At 37.3% G+C, this 26714-nt stretch overlaps 1 protein-coding gene across 1 annotated transcript; it reads left to right on the forward strand.

Moving 5' to 3' along the window:
• Nucleotides 1-401: 401 nt before the first annotated feature.
• LOC145771509 (uncharacterized) lies at nucleotides 402-26489 on the forward strand. Its single transcript, XM_082583204.1, has 17 exons — nucleotides 402-510; nucleotides 3055-3198; nucleotides 4853-4945; nucleotides 5469-5549; nucleotides 6807-6961; nucleotides 9871-10032; nucleotides 10678-10888; nucleotides 11272-12222; nucleotides 13904-14033; nucleotides 14926-15118; nucleotides 15343-15436; nucleotides 16942-17028; nucleotides 19201-19353; nucleotides 21071-21200; nucleotides 21556-21588; nucleotides 24436-24539; nucleotides 25440-26489. Exons 1-17 carry the CDS (start codon nucleotides 445-447, stop codon nucleotides 25614-25616), a joined length of 2964 nt encoding a protein of 987 aa, XP_082439330.1. The 5' UTR covers nucleotides 402-444; the 3' UTR covers nucleotides 25617-26489.
• The last annotated feature ends 225 nt before the right edge of the window (nucleotides 26490-26714 follow it).

A 26714-nucleotide genomic window follows, 5' to 3' on the forward strand; every position in this document is an offset into this window, starting at 1 on the left:
GCTTTGCGTAACTCTCATATTTTGTCTTTTCGTCTCATTTTGCTTTCGAGACATAGATAGCTTTAGTCGCCATAGACGTCATAGTGGAAGCCACCTTAGATGAAGCAGACGTTGAATTTGCAAATCCTGCCCTGCTTTGCAGTAGCGTTGACAAGGGGGTCAAGAGGGTACTTATAGAACCGGGACCCAGGATTATTTTAAAGGTTCGTATTTTATCCAGGGGGCCTAAAACAACGAAAACAACACGCACTTTTCGGAGTACTATTATTTTTTTTGTAAATGTCTTATTTGGTGGACCTGGGCCTTTTATTGGAACCGGGTCTAAGTTATCCGCTCAACGGGCCCTGGTACTTTAGAACATCAAGAAAGAATTAATAATTTGTTGTAATGCAGCCGGAAAAATTACCGACAGCGAGTGTCAAGCATCAATTCCGAGCAGCAAGAATGTTCAAAAACATGTTGAACAGCAAGAAAGTAACCAAGAAGCAACCTCTTCCAGAAACACCCCCGGTAAGATGTTTTAAAAAGCACTACTTGAGTTTAACAATTGGATTAAACTGTTGACTTGAAATCGATTACTATACAGGTAGTCCATGCTTACTCAAGAAATGCAATGTATGTTCGCTTGAAAATTTTACAAAGGGTTGTTGAAGAAGTTGTTGGTTTCCAGTGAAAAGGAACTGGCTGTTGCAACAAACCAAAAATTAACCGAGTTAAAATTTGGATACTGCAACTTTTACGTAGTGGAGTAGAGTAGCGCTTTAAACGGCAATTTTCGTTTTTTAGAAAAAGCACAGTTGGTGAAATAGACACACCGGCTAAAATAAGCTTACTTTTTGTTTTAGTGAAGGTTTTTACGTAGAAGTAAGCCAAAAAGAATCCTACTTTTTTATAACTGTTTTAGTTTAATGGTTTTGTTTCTTGCGTTTTCGTTCATTATTTTGCAAACACGATCATAGTCACGTCACAAAAACATCTATGCCACCTTTCAACAGCTTGAGTCTTTACATTCACTCTCACTATTACGATTCACTCATTACACACCTGGCAACTCTATTCGTCGTCAATTAATTGAATAATTTATCAGTTTATGTTTACACATGCCCGATGACGATTTTGTAATGTTCTTTTAACGTGTCTAAACCATATTTAGCTGGAATGTATAATGTAATTCTCCATTGGATCAAATCAATCAATTATTTACACATGTTTCTCATAATTACAAGGATAATATCAAAAGTCACTTTGGAAACGTTAGTTTAACGATAAAATAACTTCAAATGTAGGTAACTGTTTGATCATCTAATTTTCCCATAATATTGCAAAGTTGATAATTCACGTTTGAGGTTGAGATAGCAAAAATTATCCGATCTTTTATGGACGACTATGATGAAAATGCAGCGAGGTCGTCTAGCTACCTAGTCAGTGCATGATTTCTCAAACTGGGCTGCGCCTGCCACCTAGACAGCAAATCAATTACATATATATGTAACACGTCATCAACTTGTCACCCAAAATTGTTTGGTAATCACCGAAATAATGTAGTTGTGTTATCACCAAATAAACCGTTCTTGCAAACACCAACATACAGGGGCGAGTGTAACTGATAGGGGGCCGGAGGCAGTGTTTGATCGAGGGGCCCCCGTGCAATAAAGTAACTTGAAAGTCACCCACGCCGTTGCTAATGCCTTTACGCCCAGCTCAGTTGCTAGTTGCAACCTTGTGGCTAAAAGTTAACCTTGAAAGAAAAAGGAGGCATTTTACAGAAACTTCAAAGGCTGAGAGAAAATAATCACAAACTCACATTTTTCTACGTCGGAGGCCCTTCAAAAGGGGGGCCGGGGCAACTGCACCTTCTGCCCTCCCTAAATACAGCCTACTAACATAGCTGTATGCATTGGACAAGTTTTCAATATCGCCCCCTAAGGTAGTAGCCATGGCGTTATGGTAGTAGCTTAGTCAAATTAACAGCTCTACAATGTGATGACTATGAAGTCGTTGAAAGTGAAATTCGTTGTGAAACCGCATCACGTCACTTTCTTTGTCGTCATCAACATTTCCGGAAAAGAGAAGATAGCATTACAGTTGTAATAAGCGACAACTCAAGCACACGAATGAACGAGACAAAGTGATGAAACCTTCGGGTATAAAACTTGCTCGAACAAGTAGGTAAAGATGGTCTCATACTCAATTCCAAGTGTCGGAGATAAGAAGATAAGGTTTTCATTGTACAAAGCCTTTGGCACTAACGAAAGTAAGGTGAACAGTTCCTTTTTCTCGACAGCCTTTTCTTTAACAACTATGCCCACCCAATTTATAACACCCTATAGGCAGAGGTGAGCGGTGTTTTTAACCACCAGCTTAAGCCGGGTGTCGAACCAGGTTTGCATTATTGGAAAACCGACACCATCCCACTTCCGCACGCATAAGCGTTTGTGCAATTTTAATGTTTTTTTTTTGTGAATTGACCAACGTATCTACCTACAACCTTTGAAAATCAACACCGTTTCACTATACACCAATCGACAAGAATGGGTAGCAGCTAACAGGATCGTCAGTAAACACGGTGGCACTGCCCAAACACTACATAGGTGGGGTGCTTTCAGCAGCCCTAGATGCCCACTCCGAAAATCCAGCATCTAGGATGTAGATCACCTCATCAAGAATTGCCTAGCCACCAAAATCAATGGCGGAAATGGTATAGTGCACGCATGTGGTGACATTTTTAAACAAGGGTTGAAGAGCCAAAGACACCCCATGTGAGATGTGCACACCAAACGACTCTACTACTACCATACAAATTATTGGGTAATAATAACAATAATTTATTTTGTACCAGTTAGGTGTTTTGACACTAAAAAAAGGTTACATTACTTGCACATTAAGTACCAACAAAATGTCCTTTTTTTCATTGCATCAACTTCTGGCTACGTTAAATTTTTCTTTTCTGATTAAACTCATTTGGAAGATCCTGTTTATGGATGCTGCAAAGTTTAGATGTTCATTCGGATTGTTATCTTTTCCAGCACTGTTTGTTACAATTTGTCTTCACAGATTGGAAAGCGCAAGCTTTCGTGCCAAAGTGACTCCAACGACGTCTTTTCAACGTTTGCAAACGATCTGAAAAACAAACAAGTATACAACTTTTCTGTCTACAAATGTGCCAAGCATAAAGCTCCACAAAAGAGGATCTTACAGGTAAACGTAATTGTAATCACTATTAATCATCATCATCTGTATAATCATTCATGATTATTTGTTTACGGGGATATGTTTGTACCAAAAGAACAAATTAGCTGTTTTCTTACATTGCAACAATATAAAATAGCCTACAGCTGATTTTCTGTCTGAGTACTGGCAGTTTTTTTTTTTTTTTTGCATTAGACAACACGAGATGTGATACTTCTATGAGCTTTAATCTTTCACAAAATCGAACCTTCTGGAAGCCTGTTTATTTGCAATTTGTTGGTTCTTGACCAGACAGCAGAATCAGTCATTTTTACATTGATTGCAGGCATTGAGTCAATGAGAAAATGACGAATTTTGTTGTTTGGGCGGTTGGGCTTGTGATGCAGAAAATAGAAAAACCATAAATCAAAATGAAGCTGCTTCAAAAAGTTAGCTTTTTCTTTGCAACAAACGGTTACAAAGACAAGAAGCAGAGATAAATTATATAAACAAAACCGCAACCCTTTGTATCAAATGATCATTATTGACGTATAGATTTTTTTCTCAGAGAATTTGCAGTATGGGGTTAGCTGCATGTCACTTTGTTAAGGTCGTAGGGTCTTTAAAGACGTTTCTAAATGATACAAGCGAATGAAATCACTATGATCAAAATAACCTAATCACCAATCAGTCTGTTTCATCATGAAGCAAGGTCTTCAAAAAACTCTTATTCAAATAGAATCAATGGATACATGCTTTTGTTTGGTCGCAAAAGATATCTGTAAACTTAGTATGATATTAGGTTATATTATAAAATATAACATAAAAAGTCATTTGTATCAATAGTAACGTCATAGCCTACTTTGCCAAGCTTCGGAAACCATTTAAACATTCTTCTTTCACAAGTGCATGGCTTAATTTAATTTTAATATTTTTAAACATATGTCAATTGTTAGTCAGAAGCCGCCGTTGTGCTATCGATGCGACACTTATGAATAAATAATACAATTCAAACTGCTTATCATTTTTCATGTTATATAACCATCGTGATATGTTGATTCTACTTGAATAAAATGTATTGAGTCATATTAGTTTCGTGTATATCTTAATTCTTCCATTACATCTGCTAATCGATTCCTTAAATTTTTGGATTGCTTCTTGATTCTAAATTACAATATTTGAAGTGCGTAAATATTCTTTAGCAAGTAAAAATTTTTTTTAATTTTTTTGGAAATACCCTTCTAGAAAAACTCTGTTCTTTTTCATTAATAAACGTCTGTAGATATTGAGTAAACGTAATAAGAACACATTTTTTTAGCTGGTACTTGTCCCAACAGTGAAAATGCTTAGTCGCAACACTCGCAAGTCAGGAATTTGTCCATCGCACTTTTCTGAATGTTCAAAACCTCAATGTTGCATCGTCATCGGTGGTGACAAATTCATCAGTGCACGGTTTTTGGCAAAGTACAAAGTTTTTGTTAAAAGAAAAGTTTTTAAAATCAAACGATAAAATGTCACACAAAAGTTTCAGTTTTGATTCCTCGTAGCCTGCCTTTCTGTGAGGTTTCGTTTATGAACGAAAAACATCAGAAACGCTCAAGTTAAATTGATGTTGCTATAAATATGAACATTTTTCATAGAGCTTGTGGAGCAAAACAATTTTAGAGTTTAATTGTGTTTTTAGATCGATTTTGACGCTAGACAGATCACAATCATCCATCGAGGAAGTATTTTGAAAACTTCTACTTTCGCATCGCTCGTCAACATCGACGGCCAGGTGAGCTTATTTCTCATATGGTTTGTTAACTTATTTTTTTATTGTAATTGTTGAACTGTATCTTCGATAAAACATAAATTTGAACGTTTGGTTAAATTTACAATTTGAATGTCTTTGTACGAGTTCAACTCAGCAGATCATATCCCCTAGAAGGGCCGTGGGTATTTCTCTCCAGAGCACCGTAATGTTCATAATCATGAGAGAAATCAGGGGCTGCAGTCGAAGGCGCGCCACTCCGCATTCGGCAGCATGCCTTTAAGCGTCTTGCCAAAGAGTGGCAAAGACACATCCACATGCTCTTGAGCGGTATCGAACCGGTGTCCTATCAAACGTCAAACCAGGGCTCTCATCACTTGGCTATACAGCCGACAGTTTGGCGTGGTACATTCTATTAAATTTTGCTTTTGAGTAGATATTCGATTGCAGATGACCTTTCTGGTGATGATTTAAACTTTTTATTTTTTGTTGTTGGAAACTCAGAAAATTTGTAGCTTCTTTAATGCTTTTCTATCATCCAAAACAGGAAGGGAAAAAGTTGTTCATCTACTTTGATGACGGGCAAGAGCTTGAGATAAATGCCGAAAATCTCGCTGACAAAACCAAGGTATGTGCGCAATGTAGGCTACAAGATTGTAATGTTGATACAACCTCCTTTTCGTACGGCGTAAAAAGAATCGTTCGAACGAACCTGTTCTTAAATTTGTAAATTGTTAATGAAAATGTTCACGAAACAGTTACATAACAAACTTATACATAAGAACTAGATCTACAGATATATTATTAAGTCTATAGCGCATGCTGCAAGATTACTGCCACCCAGAAGGAAGTCTAGTTTAAAGCATTCATTCTTCGTTTGGCCTACACACTTTATATCTTTCAAGTTTTTGTGGAGGCGAAACATGACAAAACGTATCAATGCAATGCATACTGTAGGTGAAAACTAATTGCAATGTTAAACTTACGAATCAAAACCAACTTTTTCTTAGTTTCTTAAGCGTCAATAAAAGCGAGTGAGACCGTGCCCTTGTGCTTGAAGTGGCACAAAAAAATAAAAACTTGAACATAAAATTTAAAGTGAATATACAACGAAGTGAGTCCACTGTCAACGTTTTAACTAACTTTTATTTATTTATTTTTTTGGTTTATTTCCGTTTTAATTTATTAAATAATTACCAACATTACATTTTACTGTAAAAAGATCATCATCATCATCATGAAGTTCTTTCTTCTCGTCGATAGTTGGAGGCAATGAAGCGCCAACTTTCTTTACTTTTGATGCTCACCGTAAACTATAGAGAAAATACTCGAAGAGGCTCCGATGTCTTTCGAGGTGACTGGCCTTTACTCAATTTGTCAAGAGCACGCCCTGGCGAGTCACACCGCTTTGTTGACTTGATTAGTGGGTTCATTTTCCTCTCCAGTCGATCCAGTCTTCATGCACTTCATGGGATTAACTTGCCAATAAAACATGCCAAACGCAATCCGGCAGTCGAGCCGTTACCAGGGTGCGGCCGTTGGTGTGCATTACCAACTACGAGGAGCCATAAGTGAAACTTAGGATTTCAGTGAAGGAACAAAGCTCTCTACTTACATCAGGGATGTGGGACTAGTAGAAACAGAGGTGCTACCTCTCATGAAACCCCACACACCCCGCAAAAGATAGGGTTAGAAAAAAACGTTTAGGCTACAAAAATAATTATGTTTTGCAAGTAGAAAATTAAGAGAACTCAAATATTTCATTTTAGAAATGTTATCCAGACATTTCAATGTCAAGTGTAAATACAAAAATCTTTATCATCCTATTGAGGAAAATAAAGTGTTGATCTTGACTAGACTCTAATGGCAGTTGCATTTGTTTCAGCTGATCCGTCTGCTCAATGTTGTAAATGAACAAAATCAATATGAAGAAAGAGGCCAAGCTTTCGACCCCATTGGAAAACTCCAACTGAGCTTCAAAATCATAAAAGAAGGATACTTGGAAAAGAAGGGTGGTTACACAGCAAGCCATTGGAATCAGTAAGTAAATAAAACATCGTTCAAAGTTCTTCTTCTACGGAGTCTTCTAAATTTGGTTGATCCACCATTACATCATAGATTGGCACATTTTTTTGCGATGGAGTCATAGGTTATACTGAAAGGGCCCACTGACTGCACTGGATGGTAAACTGAGGACACACAGAAAAATGGTCCGCTGTTTGGGCTTGGTGCCACAGATACATCATTGTTAAAAGTTTTTCTTTTATCGAGTCTTTTAAATTTGGTTGATACACCGACAGATTGACACATTCTTTTGTGACGGAGTTGTATATTGAAAGGTCTCAGTTACTGCACTGGGTGGTAAGCTGAAGGCACACAAGAAGATGGTCCGCTGTTTGGAATTTTGTGCCACAGATATATCATTATTAAAAGTTGAATGTCCGTTTAGTTTTGCATATTAATAGCTTCGAGACATTTAATCACGCAACGTTAATCATTAAACCACTGGCTCCCAATTTGAGGTTCGCTGGCCCTTGATATGTTATGGAAACTGTTCAGGGGGACCAGAAATACATTGATTCTGTAAAATGTATTTCACAAACTCTTTACTCAAGGTCACTTTTAGACTGGTTCCACAAAGGGAATACCTCTTTAAATGGGGCCCCGATGGTACAATTTTAAAAGCTGCGTTATGATCTATAAGCTTATTAATTGATTGCAATGCCCCCGTCAATAAATTAATTTTGAAGTAACGTTGTTATTTTATTCGCAGTAATTTTTTTCTTTGAAGTTTTATTGCTTTTAGCTAAAAAAAACTAACCGTCTTCGTTTATCTGCTGCACAGCGACCAATTGGTTCTGATGCATTTTAGTTGGCTTTCCATCCACCACGGCCTATAAAGTAGATGGCCTAGACACCGAGCACGAACTTTCTAAACTAAAGGCTGACTTGCGAGTTTGTAGTGAAGCAACTTGTAGGCGACACTTTCCATATATTTTTGACCGGCACATCTCACCATTGCCTAATGGTCATAGTATTGTAATGTGACGTACTTTAGCATAGCAAACCTATAGTAAAGTAACTGGTGAACTGGACAGATGGGGAAAGCCTCTTGCTACTTGCCTCTGACTATTGTAGGGTTATGCTGCCCAGCTAAGCTAAATGGTTGAAAACCACCATTCACTTTCAGTCCTCCACCCACGTTACCACGATTAGGTAGGCGTAGGTGCCGAAGAAAACACGGTTGAGACAAGCAAGTATCCACACCAACCTACACTTCTTTGTTTTATACAGCCAGATGCGGAGCCTGAGAGGTAGTTGTAAACTTCAATGTCTACTGCACACTGAACAGTGTAGGCCTGCACACTTTTTAAACAGATTTGCAACACTTGATCAAAATTCGATGGCAAATTTTTGCGTTTCTTGCTTAATTTCAAGTACCATATGCGGCTTTCTAGGCAGACTGGTTAGTTGTTATACAACACCAAGGTTTTAACACAATTTTTGTTTTTCTCTGAAAAGATGTGTATTTTGTTGGTGGTTGGATAGCTTTACAAAACTATTATACTGTATTAGTTCCACAATAAAAACTAATTTCATACATGAGATTGAATTTCTTCGGTAATATTGTTTCAATGTTTGGTAACCGTAGCCTATATCAACGTCAACTTATTTATAGAAAGTTCCATTTTCCTCTCAAGTTTGTTTTTGTAGTAATGCCATGATTTCCGCTTTCTACTGAATTTCAGAACTTAAAGCATTACATAAAAGTAACGTTGCGTGACATTGGCTTGACAAGCTTCTGTTACCCATCAAGCAAATTTGTTGTTTTTTTGCGTTTCTTTGACGTCTACAGATGTTGAAAATGTTAGTTATGCTTCAAAGACTGATTTTGTGGGTGGGTAGATCATGTTGGAGTTTGCCAACTTTGGCAGCTGGAGTCACGTATTTCGTGACATGGAAATGGGAAGTTAAATCGAGAGCTTAAAACCTAAAATAAAACATGATCAACTGTTTTCACAATATACCATGCAATATACACCAAAAGTTGGATTGATCTGTGTTGGCATAGTTTGATTAAATTGAAGGATTTTTATTTGGTTTGTGCATTCCCTATCCAACTTTGTCTTTGACATTGCTGTATCTTCCCTGCTTGAAACTCTTTTTTCCTTCCTCATCTTCATCATATGTCCTGTCCTAAATTGAAAGTGTGTTGCTTTTAGATCAAGAGGAGTGTCCTCTATTTTCCTTTGTAAACATTTACTGTCAACTCGTGTTAGCATTGTGCACTGTGCAGTGTGCAGTCGCTCTCGAATCCAAGTTTATTCCTGGGGATTCAAAACTTGGTTTCAGTCGGGGATATAGTGAGTACTCACTATGTCCCCGGTTTCAGTGAACGGGAAGTCATACAAGCCACTTCGTATCTACTGCTACTACTAACAGTATCATAGCCGATGCGACTTTTGATAAACTAGATGCTCAGTTAGTAAATTTTTCCAACTCTTTCTATGTCGTCCAGTGTCCCAAAGTGTTCTTGGTTGGCTAAACGATGTATTTTGTTAATAATTAGATGGAAATGTTTTTCGTTGTCTGCCACGAGCACGTTTCCCGAGAAGGCTTTCTTATCCACCTTTGAGCATATCCGTCAAGTGTCTTGCTAGGACATTGCTGTGTGTTCTCTGTCGGTGTCGAACCGACGTTCTTTGAGCGTCGTTAATACATATCCTTTCGTTACTGAAAGGACCTTGGAGAGCAGCCGTTCTTTGATTTCTCAGTATATTTGTAAAACCTATATCAGTTCGCCATCATCAGACCGAATTGACTAATCACAAAGCATGAAGTGCTATAACTCAGTTGGAAAAATGAAGACAGACAACGATTGTGGTTCTGACAATCAAAAACTGAATTTAGTTGAATCAAATCTAAACTTTGTTTTTATTTTTACGCAGACGATTAGTGGTCATCCGGGCAGGAGAATTGGCTTATTATAGAGTGGATGAGGAAGAACCATCTGCAGCACTCAACATCATTCACCTATCTCCTGGAAGCGTCGCAATCAATCCGGAAGACAGCAATACATTCACAATAGCAACCACCAAAGAAAGTCATAGGTACAGTATACTAAAGCGCACAGACAATATATATAATAAATAAAATCCTCAAGTAAATTAGTTGATTGGTTAGAGTCAGTCTTCGGAAATATATCTGATAGTCGAAGGCGACTTTTGAAAAATAAGCTGTTTTGATCTACGTTGTTAAAGTCATGTCAGGGTCCCACTCAAATATCATATCGTGGCATCTTATTGCTTTTTTCATCCCTGTACAAGACACCGAAAGTGAAATTTTTACCAACTTTTTCGACAAAATGTTGCAATTCTTAACATTTTCCATTAGACTCATTTGTTATTTGAACAACTCATTAGCATTTTCAACAAAGAAAAATCGTAATTATGGTTTCTCAAAGTGTGGTCGTATGTTTATGCGATAACTCTCACATTGAAAGCGCAAAAATATTACATTCTTATTATGTACAGTAGAATTCGCCTATAGTGCAACCTGAAGGGGCCTTCCAAAAAGTTACTATATAGAAATGTCACTTTTACTGAAGACACAATAAATGTTACTTTACTGTAGTTTTAAAACGGGACTTTGTAACAAATGCCACTATAGCCGAAGTCATTGTAACCGAATTTTACTGTACATTATTATAGGAAATATTTTAGTATAAAAATATTATAAGAAGTAATGTTTTTCAGATTTCGTCTTCCAGAGGGAACTGCTATTCTCCCTTGCTCCCAGGAGCTCATCCGAGATGAATGGATTCAGGCTATACAAGACGGATGTAACAAACACTATCAGCAAGAAGAAGAAGAAGTTGCTGATCCTCAAGAAGATAAAGGAGATTCAGAGCAAAGAAACACAGTTGATGAAAAGAGAAGAAATGAAAGTTACAATCTTCTCTTTCAGGTTGTTCAATGAATATTGCTTATAAAATAATTTCATAAGGAGTAAATATGCTATTTATATATATTACATTCTAGAAATAGGTCGTAGCGGTAGAAAATGCATCGCTGTAATTGTATACATTCAATGTTTTATAACAGCTTTTGCAGTTATTGTTTTTATATATAAAATATATTATAATTTGCATCATTATCACTATTATGTATTTGCTTTATACACAAATACAAATTGTCGGAAGATACTAAACTAGTAAATGGAAGTAAATTGACCGAAGAAATCGACTTTAGTTACCAAACGCAAATGTTTGTAATTAATGAAGAACTTTATATTGGTTAAGGTATCTTTTTAAAGAAGTAGTCCTTAACTACATGTTTCATCTGTTTTAGGAGTTGGAAAAATTACGAAAAAATGTTTTATCCCATGATCATAATGATCACCAAAATGTATCCAGCCAATTTGAACACTTTCTTTCCATTTTGAAAGATCATCAGAGAGCAGAAAGGAAAGAGTCTATAGAAGCAAACGACAACCGTCTAGCGGATGGCAGAGAAAATCAAAAAGATTCTTCTGAAAATCAGGATGATTTTAATACACCAAAAACTCCAACATCCGTTAAAAATGATCCGGTTGCCGGTGAAAATATATATGATGTTGCAGATGACGGGTTGAAAAATAAAAATGCTTACACTGAAGAGTCCACATCTTTTCTCACTTCTTCGCCCGCAGTCAGTGCCTCTCCACAGACATTGAAAATTCCAAACGGGGACTTAAATCATGCAAATGACTCGTTGTACTCTGATGTCCCTACCCTTAAGCCTGTGGTAGAAGAAAACATCTACGATATTGCTGGTGAAGACAATGAAATCAATTTCAAAACACCTGAACAGTTGGTAAACAGTAGCAGCGCAGTTTTTTTGAATGAAAATGGGGAAACGGAAGATCCATTTTTAAAGGATCTTCCTCCACCACCCTCACCTGGCTCCATGAAACAAATTTTGGAAGTCAGAAAAGACGTAGATATAAGCTCCGAAAAATCTGCCCCATTGCCTCTTCTTCCGCTCCATAGCAACGGTTCAGCTTTGCCTAGCAAATCGACCACTTTATTGCAAGAAAATTCATATTCATCCAATGACACAGATGTTTCTCCAAAATCCCCTTCAACGACTGTTCCTCCTCCTCCAAGTGTGCCGGGTCCTCCTCCAAATGTACCGGCCCCTCCACCTCCACCACTAATGGCTAACCCACCTCCTCCTCCCCCAACTGCAATGAATGGGCCGATGGTAAAAGGAGCAACTCCACTGAGGCCGTTTCACTGGGTTCCGGTTCCAAGGCAAATGGTAAGTTGCAGCGACTCAGCCAGCAAATTAATCACGTTTTACAATATTTCACCGTCTGCAGACGTTGAATCAAGGTAAAAATGACAGATTTTGCTGTTTGGGGTTGTTGTGCTAACTCAGTACTATACATGTTTCCGACGCCCAGCTAACAAAATTCGTTCTTTTTACATTGCTGAAACGTTTGCGGACGTTAAATCAATATAAAAAAGGCGGCTGTTGCTGTCTGAATAAGATCTCATCCGTGCCGCATGCTTACACTTAATTCAACGTCTTATACAACAATCAAGCGTGGTGTTTTTCTTCTTTCTGGTTTGTCACGACCATATTTGGTACTCTTGTCTACTTTGGTAGAGGGGAACTGAAAGAGCAGTGAGTAACGCAACAGAAAGATGAAGGTGTCTTCAGCAATACGCTATTAGCGTTCGCCAAAAGCATTGCATGACGGCAAACAGGGCCAAATATGTATCGCGTATATCTCATTTGTTTTCTGCGCGCATTGAATTGCTATCCATAGGTTATAATCAAACCATCCATACATCTTCACAGGGCCGCGTGGGCACCATCTCCCCCCTCGAAATCCACAAATGGGTCCCTATGTTCAGTGGTGGCGCTTAAAAATACGTCAAGAAAGCATTTAGGGTCATAATCTCTTTCAGTGTGGGGAAAAATTTACATTCACCATTTTAGCAAAGAGTAAGCTAAACTACTCTTAACATTTTATAGAAAAAAAAAATAGTTGGGCCTAATAAGCTATGGCGAAAATGCAGTAGAGGATGTAGAAAAAAGTCGGCAAAGTTGAAAATAATTAAAGGGGGGTGTGGAGAGCTTGCCCCCTAGACACTTTTGACAAATATAACCTAGTTTTGGTCACTTTTATGGCATTTTTAGGAGCAATAATGTTTTTTTTATTTATCAAAACGCACCCTTGGTATGTATTAAGTTACTATGCAACCAAATTTATCAAATGTTTGGTTTAAACTTTAAGTTAGCTTACCATTAAAAAAAAATTATTCACGATCACAGAAGGATTTCAATAATTTATTTCTTGTAAGTTTATAGGTTATAGCCCAGTGTGGTGTAGCCTTTTAGCAGTTTAGAACTTCGAAAATCTATCTGAGGTGTCCTGACTTTCGTTTCACTGATAGCATTTTCACGGCACATTTAACTTCATAATCTATCTCAATTAACAGTGCAATTTTTCAATTTAATTGTTAATTAACTAAACTATTTGAGTACGCAGTCTTTACTTCGGAATATTACATCATTTTGTCAATTTTTATGGCACACCAAAAAACTTTTTACTCTCTTAATCCACTGTTGAAAATATACATGCCTAATTTTGCTGGCTAGATGAACAAAATGTGATTGAGCGAGCAAAGGGAACGGGAAAAGTTTTACCAAAATGAAAAAAAAAACGGATTAAATGTTACCGGCGCAGGTAAAATTACAACCCGAAAAACGCTGCACAAACTAAGTATAAGTGGGCCCCGAGGCAGACATGGGCCCCTAGCCGGTTGTTTGGGAAATTTCTTATCTTACTATGCTTATTTAAAAAAACTATTTTTTTCTGACGTTTGTATCCATTACAAAGAATTGTTTAATAAAGTTGACGGCTCTTACAGAAAAACTATTTGTACAAATTTATATTTTTTTACTTTGTATCCTTATTCTCTGCATCTAGATTTCCAAGAGTATGTGGAAGAGTGTGACAGTGCCTAGTGACGTCATAAGCAAGGAAGACCTGGAGGAAATGTTCAAAGTGAACAACGACAAGAAGAAAGGGGTTACTACAAACGATGGTCAAGCAAAAGGTACCGGGTTCAATTCTCAGCATTGCTACGTGAACTACACTTAAAATAGTGTATCTTTTTCTTCAACTGATTAATCATGTTTCATCAGTTGTGGCCTCCCATATAAACTCCTTCCATTTTGCTCTGTTTTTTTGTTTTTGCTAGTACTTCTGGCACACTTTGTATTCTCGTAATTTGCTTGATATTGTCAAAAAATGTATCAGACTTAAATATTACAGTTTCAATAATATGTTTAAGTGAATGGAGAGAGAAATGAGCCCACCATTGTCATCATGTTTAAATCTATGCATGGCATCCCTTGTCTGGCCAAAACATAACTGAGTGCTCAGTGTAATGTATCGGAACCGAACCGTTGCACTCTTAATTTTGTGTGGGAATTTGCCCGTACCAGTGTCTCGAATTTTGCTTTACGCTCTTTTCATGACGCCATAATTGGTCGCCTTTAAATAGGCTTCCTTGACAGTGTTGCGCCATTCTTCTTACATTCTGACATTTATTACGTTATTACAATTATAAGTTCAATCGACTTAGTGTCGGAGTCATGTTGTAGTTGTCGAAGTCTGTGCAATATTACACTCAGGACGGGCTTTGAGCTAACGACCTTTGAAAGGTTATTTAACTCAGCTATCACAGGAATTGATTTTTACGACAACCTAAAGATGTTATTTCCTGTTGATTGCTCTAGGCTGGACTAAAATCACGGCTAATAAACACCAACTCCTCAAACCCAGAGTTGGCATTGTTATTTTGTTTACAAGGCTTAAGCTGTGAATGCAGGCCAAAGTTAGGGGACTCCGGTTTTGTTTTGTTAGCGGACTTTGGAAAATTATAAAGGTTGTTTCAGCTCCACTGCCATGAACAAAATGAAGAAGCGCTTATGTATACCTTGCAGGGCTATCTCTTCCTAGTGACATTACTCCAAAGAAGAAACATTTGGAAAGCTACTTGGATCAAAAAACTGCCCAAAATCTTGGAATCTTTTTGGCCGGATTCAAACTCCGGGGAGAAGAATTATCGAAAAAGATTTCTATTGTGAATGAATCGGATGGAGGAATATCTACTGAGCACATTATTGGATTGAGGAAGTAAGACTACGTTCTCATCGAGTCCTTGATCTTTTATTATATGACATCTGGACCGTCAGATAGTTACAGGTTTTTCACTTTTGTGTTTAGTTAGTTTACTCCCAAGCTTATCCTGTTGGGACAGGCACAGCGACATGTTCAGCATCACTTGTAGCCTAATTACAATAGGTCGTACTTTACAACGCACCTTGGTAGCAGATTATTGCAGTGAGCTTTTGTTTAAGGTATGCTCCTGAACCGGAACTCAAGTCTCTCTACACCAAACATGCCGGAAGGGAGGCTGAGGAATTGACAAAGCAAGATAGATTTCTAGCTGAGGTAAGAAAATCTGCTTGAATTCTTGGTGATAACAAGTTTTCAGCGGTTTCATTGAAAACGTTAGGCTGATCTGCAGGCCTGCCTTGTAGGATTGGTTTCCTGGTGCAGTTTCATGAACATAAAAATACCCAATTTTAAACTATCGTCCCGAAGACCGAATTTGCAAAGAGATCAATAAATTTGTAATTCTTCACATGGAAAATTCCTTTGGTGGTTTCGGTACCAATTTAAAATCTAAAATAATATGACGCAAGGTGTTCTTGAACTCAGAACACTGGTGGTTAAAGTAGTATGGTTTTGAAATCGTTTTACTGAAATGAGCTATGACTTTCAACATCATCATCATCATCGGCCGGCCATGTCACTCTCGATAGGCTGCCAGCAGTGCCGGTCTTAGGGTATTTCCGGCCCTGTGCGGAATGTGCTTTGCGGGCCCCAATGACAATGATCCATTTCAGTAGCGTAGCTAAGTATTTTTAAAGGGGAGGGGGGTTTGACGGCCTGCGGGTGAAGCCTGACGGCGTGTTCGCCGAAGGCGACACCCAGCGGAGTGGGGTCTATAGGGCCTCCTTCAGAACATTTTGAAAAATTACTTTGAATTTGGTGCATTCTGAGCGCATGTTTAACAAAAGTTTGGGTATGAATATTAACTGTAAAATGGTGCTGTCCAGTGGCATAGCAAAAGGATGAGGTCATATTTTCTCTGGCATTTTTCGGAAATAAAGCTGAGTCTCCATGTTTTCTTGTTGCTAATTCCTAAAGCCGCAACTGACTTCAAGGATACCGGTACTTGCTTGTGAATCGAATTGAATTTTTTCCATTTGAAATGACAAAAATTACTGCATTTTCTGAGTAAATTGCGGGCCCCCTAATTTGCGGGCCTTGTGCAATCGCACGGTTTGCACACCCCAAAGACTGGCACTGCTGCCAGCCTGCCACCGCACATACATTTTTATACCATTCTTCCTCTCGTTTTTTCGTAACCAAGTTATACCAATCATTCATTTTATCTCGCTATCTTCAGTATTAACCCATCGCCAGTATCATCGTCAATATTAATAAGTTTAGTAGCATACTATCAATTTTTTTGCGCCCATCATCATTTTAAAATGATGCTCGTTTGTACGTAACGCAAAGGTTTCCAATGCCTTGGGAAATTTTGATTTTCTTTTTTCAAAAACAGTAGGCCTAGCCTATTTGGTACGAAAGTTGGTTATTTTTTAAATCGAAGTTAGCCTAGATTAAAACAGTTTAGATATTGAAACATTTGTTGAATCATGGACATTTTTCTACGTTTTAGGATGTTTTGTTTTGCAGATTGAGAAAACAAGCCAGCAGTTTAATTCTTAGGGTGTAATATTCAGGGGTGTATTTATCAGAAAGATTTTACAACGGCGCTTTTGGTTTAAATCGCTTTTATAAGCTATCTAGTACTCTAGCCTAGTACATTAGCTGAGTAAATATCTGCATAGTCAATTTTACTTAATTTGTTTTAACATGTTTAGATTTCACGAATCCCACGTTTAATTGTCCGTCTAGAGAGCCTTCAAATCGTCCGAGAACTCCCCCAAGAAATTGAGAACTTGGAGCCGGTAAGTCCAATTTAAAAAAGCAACTCATTAATTAACCCTAAACTGCATAAGCATATAATTAGTTTTTAATTGTAAATCATAAAGATTTCAACCGACATCCACCTTGTTTTGTCAATATCAAGCACGTAGAGTGGCCATTTTTTTGAGTGTTCACTTTTTCCAGCAAACTTTAGTCTATTTGTATTTAAAGAAGTTCCGGGTTTGGTTTAATTGAGTCAGTTTTACTGTTTTACTGTTTGTTTTTGTGTTTTAAAATGCAAGTACAGTACACTATAGGCTTAAAGTTTACTGAAAAAGTGAATAAGCCTATCCAACAAAAACGGTCATGCTTCCCCTCTGGTCGATATCCTATCATCTATATCCTATAATCATCTATATATCCTCTTATCGTCATATCCTATATTCAATATCCTACTATTACATTCTACATCAACCTACTGCAATTCAAATATTTTATTTTCAAAGGTGTTGTGACCGTATCAAATTTTTCACTTATTATCCTATTTCGGTCTTGAGCGAGTCATGACGTCAGCGTTTTGTCGCTTTTACTTTTTTCTGGACTTCTGCTATGTTTGGCATCTGTTGTTTTCGTTGTGATGGTCAGAAATAAAAACAAACTGAACTGAAATTGAAACTGAAATTAAAATTGAAATTGAACAACTGAAACAAACTACTGTGAAAAGCAAATTTGTCAATCAAGGCACAAAAAAGCACAATTGATGCAAACTTAGTGTGAGATTAAGTGTGCACAGCGCTCTGGGTCTTATGTAACCTAGTCTTTGCAAGGGCTGCTATATTCTAGTTTTTTTTTATTGGCTACTCAGTGGAGTTAGCCTACTTCAACTGTCACCAACTAGTAGCGGCCGGATGTGCTGCTCCACTGCTTGTGGTCAGAGATGGGAAAGATCACCAGTATTGGTGATCTTGAAGATCAAGATCACCAAGAATAGGTGATCTTGAAGATCAAAATCAAGATCACCAAACTATCTGATCTTGAAGATCAAGATCACTTTCAAGATCACTTTTTGTGTACTTGAAAAAAAAATGAAGTTTTTGATCAATGATGTTGCAAAAAATAATAACTATAATAAGCAATCTGGGTAAAGGTATATAGGTGGTATTGCTAACTTTTACTTTTAACCACTCGATCGCTGGCCTAAGAACTGTAATAAGTTAGTGACTGTTGCCATTATAGGCCTATCAATTGTTGACGTAGTTTGCTTAGAATCGCAACGTCACCCCCAAGGCCGAGGTTAATCACAGTAGTTCTGAAAAGTCGTAAAATTTGCAATTAGTTTTACACTTTTTATTTATAATAAATAAATAAAAATAAACTTTGAACCGCATCATTTTTTACCAAATTTTTGTCTGGTTCATGTGGGAGTTTTATTCGTGTTACTAAGTAGTTTTAACTTTCACTGCATTATGTAAATGTTTATTGCACCATTTACCCACCTGGCAACTTTGATACTGTTGTCTGCTATTATAAAAGTTCAGAGGTTTGCTGTCCGACAAACCGCTCCATACTCAGACCCTAAACAAGTCTTGGTCTGGTTGATTTGCTGCAATAAACCACTTTACATGACCAAAGTCGGCTAGAATCCAGATTTTTTATCACCGCCATTCTAGACTTTTGAAACATCTAAAATTGGGTCAATAAAAGCAAACATTTCTTTAAAATTCACATTAAATCATTTTTTATTATACGTCAACATAAAGTACACGAAAGTTGACTTCTTTATTATGACCAACACAGAAAACTTTTTCAATTTTGAAATGGCAACACTGATCAGATTAGATGGAGACTTTAAATCGTCTTTTGTTGGGCACATATCATATTAACAGTGGCTTAATGTTAGTAGTTGCCACTACCTACTTTGTACAGTACGAGTTCTAAAAAAATGCCTCTATGTAGGAAGTAAAATTCAATTTTAAAGCGATCTTGATCTTATTGTTCTTCAAGATCAAGATCACACGAAAAAAAGTGATCTTAGATCAAGATCAAGATCACCAAAAAAAAGTGATCTTCAAGATCAAGATCACGCCCATCTCTGCTTGTGGTTTACATGAGTTCTATTCAGCCATGGTTCTATTCCAAGACGGATCAGATTGAAGTTATTGATTTATGAAACAACATTGTTCTTCGATTGTTGATTTCTGTGGGTTGTTTAGGAGATCGACCTCGCGGTAAACGCTTGTCGGGAACTCCTCACCAGTAAGTTGCTGGAATCGATGCTGGCCTACGTCCTCGCGGTTGCAAACCAAATTAATGCCACCAACGCGAAAGGAACGACGCAAGGAATTCGGCTTTCAAGCTTACAAAAGGTAATAATTATTATTATTTTTAAGTCGGTATCAAAGCTACCGTGCGCCTTCTTGTGTCAGATCATGGTCTTGTAAAGGATAGCTCAGTTGGTGAAGCGCTTTACTTTACGAACGAAAAAACCCATAGGAGTAGGGAAAGTTAGCTTCAGGGGGGGGGGGGGCGAAAAAATTCTTTCCCAAATATAATTACATGCGCTTAAATATTTTTTGCGATAAAACATAGACCACCCGATTAAAAATTCTACACTGCTGCCAATAGTTTGGTATATAACTTACTGTAAATTATTGCCCAAATAATGCGAAGGCACCATAACATTACAAATAACTCAATACTTTATTTGAACAATCACTCAACACTTTAAAATACAAATTGTCATATTGATCTAAAATTTTGACAAGTTAAAAGTTATTTCTAAAATTTTATAAACTAAACTTGTACTGCTGTAGACTACATTTTCAGCTGAGCATTTTGATATTGCAAGTTGTGTAAGTCACTTTCAAATTCAATACTGGGGCACATCTCAATGAGAACATATTTTTCATAAAATTTGTAGCCTAAGCATTTGGATATTTTCAGATGTTGAAAATAAGTTGAAAAGTTATTTCAAACCTTATGAACTAAACTGGTAGGCTACAGTTTCAACACTGAGCATGTTGATATTGTAAGTTGTACGTTTGAAGCATCACTTTCAATATTGGAGCCCATTGGATTGAGATATACTTTTCATAATATTTGTAAACATCTGGATATTTTCTGCTCAAATTTTTCGAAATCTCAACAAATTACACATTTATTTCTTAACTCTCACAACTTAAATCATGTTCAATTTCAGTGGATTTTTTATTTTTGCATGTATTAAATTCAACCTAAAGATATAATTTTGATTATTTAAGCAAAAAATCAAAAGTAAGTTCAATCTTATGAAATTTTAGAAACATGCGATAAGTTCTAGCCCAAGTTTTTATCAAGTTTTGCCAAATTTTTGAATAATTAAATAGTTTAGGGTGTGGTTTCACCTTATTTGACATTTGCATAACTATTATTTGAAAAAATAAAATAAAAATAACTTCAATCTTAATAAAATTTTTGAAACATGCTGAAAGTTCTTGCTCAAGTTTTTATCAAATTTTCGAGTAATTGAAAAGTTTTGGGCTGCGATTGCACCTCCTGCACCCTTGGCTCTCGCGAAAGAAGAAACTGGAGATCAAGATGGCTGATCTCGGGATGTGCGTTTGAGCAACACATTTCAAGGGAAACTCTCCATTCAGCGACACCTTACGGATGGTGTAATTGACAGACCACAACACTTCAACAACCGTGATAGCTTGCGCTAATTTTAGCGGTGAGATGGAGCAGTGAATGAGCCATTTGTTTTCTAATCATGCAATGTTAGTTCGACGGCCGTGTACAAAACACCGCTTTCCTCTATACAGGTAGTAAAGTAATGCGGTGGATGGGCGTAGCTGCTGAAAGAACAGCCTAGAGCCGTAGACAAAAAGCCAAGCAGCCTACCGCTTTAAACCGTTAAAGCAAAAGACCGAATAGACCAACAGCGGAAATATTACATTCACATTTCTTGAACCTTAGCACTGAGCATGGAACTACCTTTACCTTATGCACTTTATTTTCAATTAGTAGCCTATACATCAAAATAAGTTTAAAATATCAAAGCATCAATAATTTCGTGGTGACTAACCCTGTGAAAACTTAATTTAGACCAGTGTGATGAAGACCAATGACAGGAAATCAACCCTGCTTCAAGTTGTTCTCATAAAGGCGAAGGAATCGCAGCCTAACCTTCTCAATCTCAGAGACGAACTTGCTTCAGTGTCCAAGTCTCAATCATGTAGGTTAAGTTAAATATGGGCAGAGCAAACAAGAAGAGTTTGGTTGTTTATTGTAATAAATTTCTCAGTAAGTTTTTCAATATGCAGTTATAAGTTTAGAAATTGCTCATTTTTTATTTCTTTCACGATTCTTTAAATTCTGATGATATCATATTAACAACTTAATTAAAGTTTGCATGTAGTTTGGAAACCTGACAAATTATACCAATACAAATATATTTCATACGAAGTTGGCGAAGTAGTAGACTAGGCCTCGATAAGTTAACACTCTCGTTAATATTCATGTCCGATTTGTATTCAAATCGCCAACACTTGCTCTGGCATAAATAACTAATAAACAACATAATCTTTCAGATTCCACAAAGGGACTTCTAGCGGAAATTGATAGTAAGTAAAACTTTAAAAAGCGAAAAGTGTAGGTTATAATTTAGCTTTTACACAGTTTGTAAGCACGTTAGGTATTTCGACTTATGTAAAAAAATCTAACTGATCATTTGTGGTATTCAGGCTTATGCTCCTTAGCTACAGATTTAAATTAAGTGGAGGGCAAGGCAAAGAAGCTAATATTCGTGTTCACCTCAGAACGTCATTAAGTGCCTTGAGAGAGACACAACTGCATGTTAACCGTGGTTCGTGGGCGCCGAGGTAACGCTATTTCGAGCGTCGGATGGGTGCTTTCAGCCATACAGATGACATAACTAGGCTACTTAAATATCAACCGGCGCAGTGGCTCAACCTCAACCACACAGTTTACTACCGCTAGCACTCAATACACTCTTTCAATCAGAACAGTTTTGTGTTGTCTCTTCTTGATTAGGAGTTTTGAATTTCCCAAAGGTCTGGTGATCAGTGCTGTGTTAAACCCTTTGTGGGCCCCGGGGCCAGAATAATTTTGGGCCCTCTATCGTTAAGCAGACCTATAGTATTGTGTATACTGTACTTTCACTGCACTGATATGGAAATGTGGTTCACTTCAATAGACTTTCTCACCAGTTTAGAAAACGACACAAGTGTAAGTAAACCGCAAACACAGGTCTATCATTTCTTAGCAACACCTTTGCTCGGAATGAAAGCCTAAAGTGTTAACAATTTCTAATAAAAAAAATACTGGCAATTGAGTATAGTCACGACGCGGTAATACCACCGTACCGAGCAGAATTTTCACTGTTTGAACTTTTCGTCGCGGTACCGCGATAAAATCTGAGGATAAAACCAAAACTGAAGAAATTATTAATTTTCATTCAGATTTGGTCATCTGGTCAGGCAACATTATTGTTTTTCACCATTTTTATGGTTTATCTTGCAACACTACTTGTTCAGTCAACCAAGGTAAAAACATAAACATTGTGATTGTAAATTTTAATTTGTAAACAAAAGCAGTGTCAAGAGTTTTGAGAATCAGGTGTTTAATTATTTTTTTTTAACATTATTTCATTCCAAGGCAAAGCTTTCATTATTTTATGCAGGCATTCAAGTTAATTAAAGATTTTAGGGTATGGTAACCTTGGTTAGTGTCAAGAATAAACACTTAAACAGGTCACTTGTGAAAGAATGATTTTTATTTTGGATCAAAGCAATTTCAGTGGGCTACCATACAACATGTGATATGCCAGGCCTATAAGGTATTTGAAGATAAGAGAAATTTCATGTGCATATAATCAGAAAAAGTAAATACAAAAGAATGTTTCTGCTAAAAGTATCCAGCATTCAATAAAAAGCAACTCAGATGAGCTATAAAGGTGGATAACAAGTGGCGCAAGTTCCTCAATTGCCTAAATAGTCCCTAAATTTTTTCTAAGATTTGCTTTTTTTAATAGATTCCCTTGCATTTGATGTGCACTTGCACAAGTGCACTCTTATTCTTCACGGTGCAGACTGCAGAGGCAGTATGACATTTCGAGATGTTTTGCGTTGTAGTGTACAGGAAGACATGTGCAGTGCGGCAGCGGACAAGTTTTTTCTGCTCGTGGCATCACTAGTCAAGGATATTTATAATTACGATATTGTAAATGTTAATAAAAATGATATGATAAATCATAAAATAAATTGAATATATAGGTATGTGAATTCACAAAAAGCCCAACTCCATTTTTTTTCATTTCACTTTTTGTGCTTTCCGATTTCTTTCAATCAAAAGAAATTGAAAACCGGTATGTGAATTCAAAAAGGGCCCTCTAGTATTTTTTTCATTTCACTATTTGTGCTTTCCAATTTGTTTCAATGTCTTGTAAATTATATTATACTAAAAAAAACGGAATGGCCCGTTTCGGTGAGTCCGATTCGGTGAGTCCGATCCCTTAACGGGGGATTTTTTCAATTTTTTTTTAAAATTATTGGGTACCATAGCCTAATTATCATTGCCGTTTTAGGGTTAGGGGTTAGAGGTTAGGGTTAGGGGTTAGAGGTTAGGAACTCACCGAATCAGACTCACCGAATCGGACTCACCGAATCGGACTCACCGAATCGGACTCACCGAATAGTAGCAGACCCTAAAAAAACAGCCAAATTTTTCAAACATATCGGTAAACACATAAAAAATACCCTATCAATATGTCGATTGATTTTAAAATGGGCCCAACTACATCAATTACACTTCAATGTCTAAATAGTTTCTCCACAGAATCTTCACCGAGTGAACTTATTAGGTATGATGCTTCTTACCAGTAAGCATAAAATCATTATCAAAGTTTCACCACAAAAGTAAATGACCAAAATACCGTAATTAAAACGGTTGTGCAAAAACACTTTGTGGCAATTGGGCCCTTCTTGAATTCAATATTCAATTGCATCCCACCTGTTATATATGTTAAATATATTTCTGCAGATCATGTTACCGGAACTAACGTTATCGTATTTTAACTTTCTTTTAAGATAGTAATGGTGTTTTTAGAGATGTTTCAGTGTAGTAAGGGCCCAAATTTGAGATGTTTTAGTATAATAAGACCTAAATCATCTTTATAATGGACAAGTACACGCAGTAAACTTTAGAAAATCAAAAAAAACTTCACTGAAACGCAAATGTCTGTTATTTGTGGGCCCCTGAGATGGTGGGCCCGGGGGCCGGGCCCCCCTTGGCCCTCCCCTTAACACAGCACTGCTGGTGATTCACCATGTTTTGATTGAAACGTACTCAGTCATTCTTCAGTCTATCTCTTCTAATCAATTGAATTTGTCCCAGGTTGAGATCTACGTAATAATAAGAAGTGTGAGTAACGTTTGTCCATTGTTTTTTAGTCATGAGGAAAAGTTCGTTCAAAGCAAAGAAAAACTGTGAACTCTTGCGACGAAAGAAAAACCAGCCCACGTCAGAGGACCTCGCTTTCTGTGGAGATATTGAGGTGAGAATTAACAACAAAAATAATCATTTGTTTTAGAATTCATTATGACAACATCATCTGTAGAAGACTACGGTGTAATCAGTGTTGTGTTAAGTCCTTTGTGGGCCCCCGGCCAAAATAATTTTGGGCTCCCTACAATACAGGCAAGAAAATATATTATATAAGGGAACGTTCAAATATTACGTAACGCCTTCGAGGGGGAGGGGGGGGGGGGTTATGCAAAGCGTTACGTTAGCGTCACATCGGGGGGGAGGGGGTTCAAGCAAAACGTTACGTAACGCTGTCGAGTACGGAATGGTAGTTTTTTGTGCTGAATTCGTAGTGAAAAAGCGTTACATGGGGGAGGGGGGGGATTGAAAAAAGCGTTACGTTGGCGTTACATGGGGGAGGGGGGGGTCAAAAATTCGGAAAAAAAGCGTTACGTAATATTTGAACGTTCCCTAATGTGTATTTGCATTGCATCGATATGGAAAGGAGGTTTACTCTAACAGATTTTATGACCAGTTTGGAAAATAACACACAAATAAAGCTGGGCTAGCCTAAGTGATGGCAAACACAGGTCTAAAATATCATAGCTACACTTTTGCTAGGAACGAAAGCCAAAAGCATTAAAGATTTTTAATCAAACACACTGTCAATGGTCATGACTTATAAATAATGGGTTAGTCAACCCAGAACTTATATCACACAGAATGCTTATTAAATTGACTTAATTTTTTTTAAATCGGACAATAATTGATAAATTCTTAGATTTAATTTGCTTAGTTACATTTGAAAGCGATTTTCCTAAAATTACAGTTAGGCCTACACCACAGGTATTCGAAGTTTTACTAACTTATCATTTTTAACCCTAAAACAGTAGCCTGATTATTTTTAGCTTCTCTTTGTCTTTTTCTCCAGAATGCGCTCAGTCCCTTGGACTCAGTGATTGTGAAAATGAGCGAAAAATGCATCGAAATCAAACGAACTTTGGCCAAGATATTAATCAAGTTCGGGGAATCTCCTGACACAGACTCGCAAGAACTTTTTGGATGGATTCGTGAATTTTTGGAAGAATTTCGGAAAGCTTGTCCATAACTGTGCAATTGTGCATGCTTGTTAACTCTGGACGGTACTTGTTGACGTTGTTTCACTATTTATTCGCAGTAGTTTTTGCTTTGCGAGGTAAGATGATCGGAAATTGTATAGCTATTCAATGTAGCCTCTCAAATGTTTTGACAAATTATTTTAAAAAATTTCCATTCCATCTTTGTGATGTTTTAGTTTGTCTTAATTTCGAACATTGCAGTTGCCCAGTGTTTTCCTTATGCAAACCACTATCTCTTGTGTATTGTTGTCCAATGGCGGCTTACGGCGTAAGAACTGCAACAGCCAAAGACTATTTCTTGAAAGTCTCAAAACAATTGACATCCCCCTCTTAGCAGTGTGGGTAGGTTCTAACATGGGTTTTATCCTTGTTTTAATCCTAACCCTCAATTTTAACCCTGTTTATGACCAAACCTAGTGGCGAAGATCTTTAAATGTATAACTACAGCCTACCTCCAGCAGGCGGGCATTTATTTTGGCTACACAGATAATCAAAAATCACTGACGACTTTAACTGCCAGATAATGGTCATATTGAGTTTGATAGGTTGGCAATAGGCATCATCTGAACGAAATTGACACAGCAGGCCTTTGCCAAAACGGTAAGCCGCCATTGCTTGGGCTATTTCCTTTTCGTCGCTGTCGCCAACTAGCAAAAGTTTCTTTTACATCGTTCCAAGGCTGGTGACGTTGTAAAAATGGTAACTTTAGCCGGCTGGATTTGTCTTCGTAATGTTACCAACAAAGACCTGAGCTTTACCCCGGTTTAAGAAGCTTGTTTTATTGATACAGTGGCAATAACTCATCACTGATTTTATACTGTTTTCTTACACATTGTATGTTTGTCAATACAACCCACACTGTACACTGCTGTCTTGTGACATCGAGTGATATGCCGTATTTATTTGAACATACACATAATCCAATGCGCGCACCAGCGGTCCTTTCATCGGGCCATGACACGTTGGATTGCCCAGCAGCTAAAAGTACCTGGTAAGTGATTGCACCTAAGTGCGATTGCAGACAGTAAAATCCGTAATCTTCACACAGCTTCAAACGGAATTGAAACAATGTGAGTGGAACCATCTGT

The sequence above is a fragment of the Aplidium turbinatum genome, chromosome 6, assembly GCF_918807975.1.
Source record: "Aplidium turbinatum chromosome 6, kaAplTurb1.1, whole genome shotgun sequence".
Lineage (NCBI taxonomy): Eukaryota > Metazoa > Chordata > Ascidiacea > Aplousobranchia > Polyclinidae > Aplidium > Aplidium turbinatum.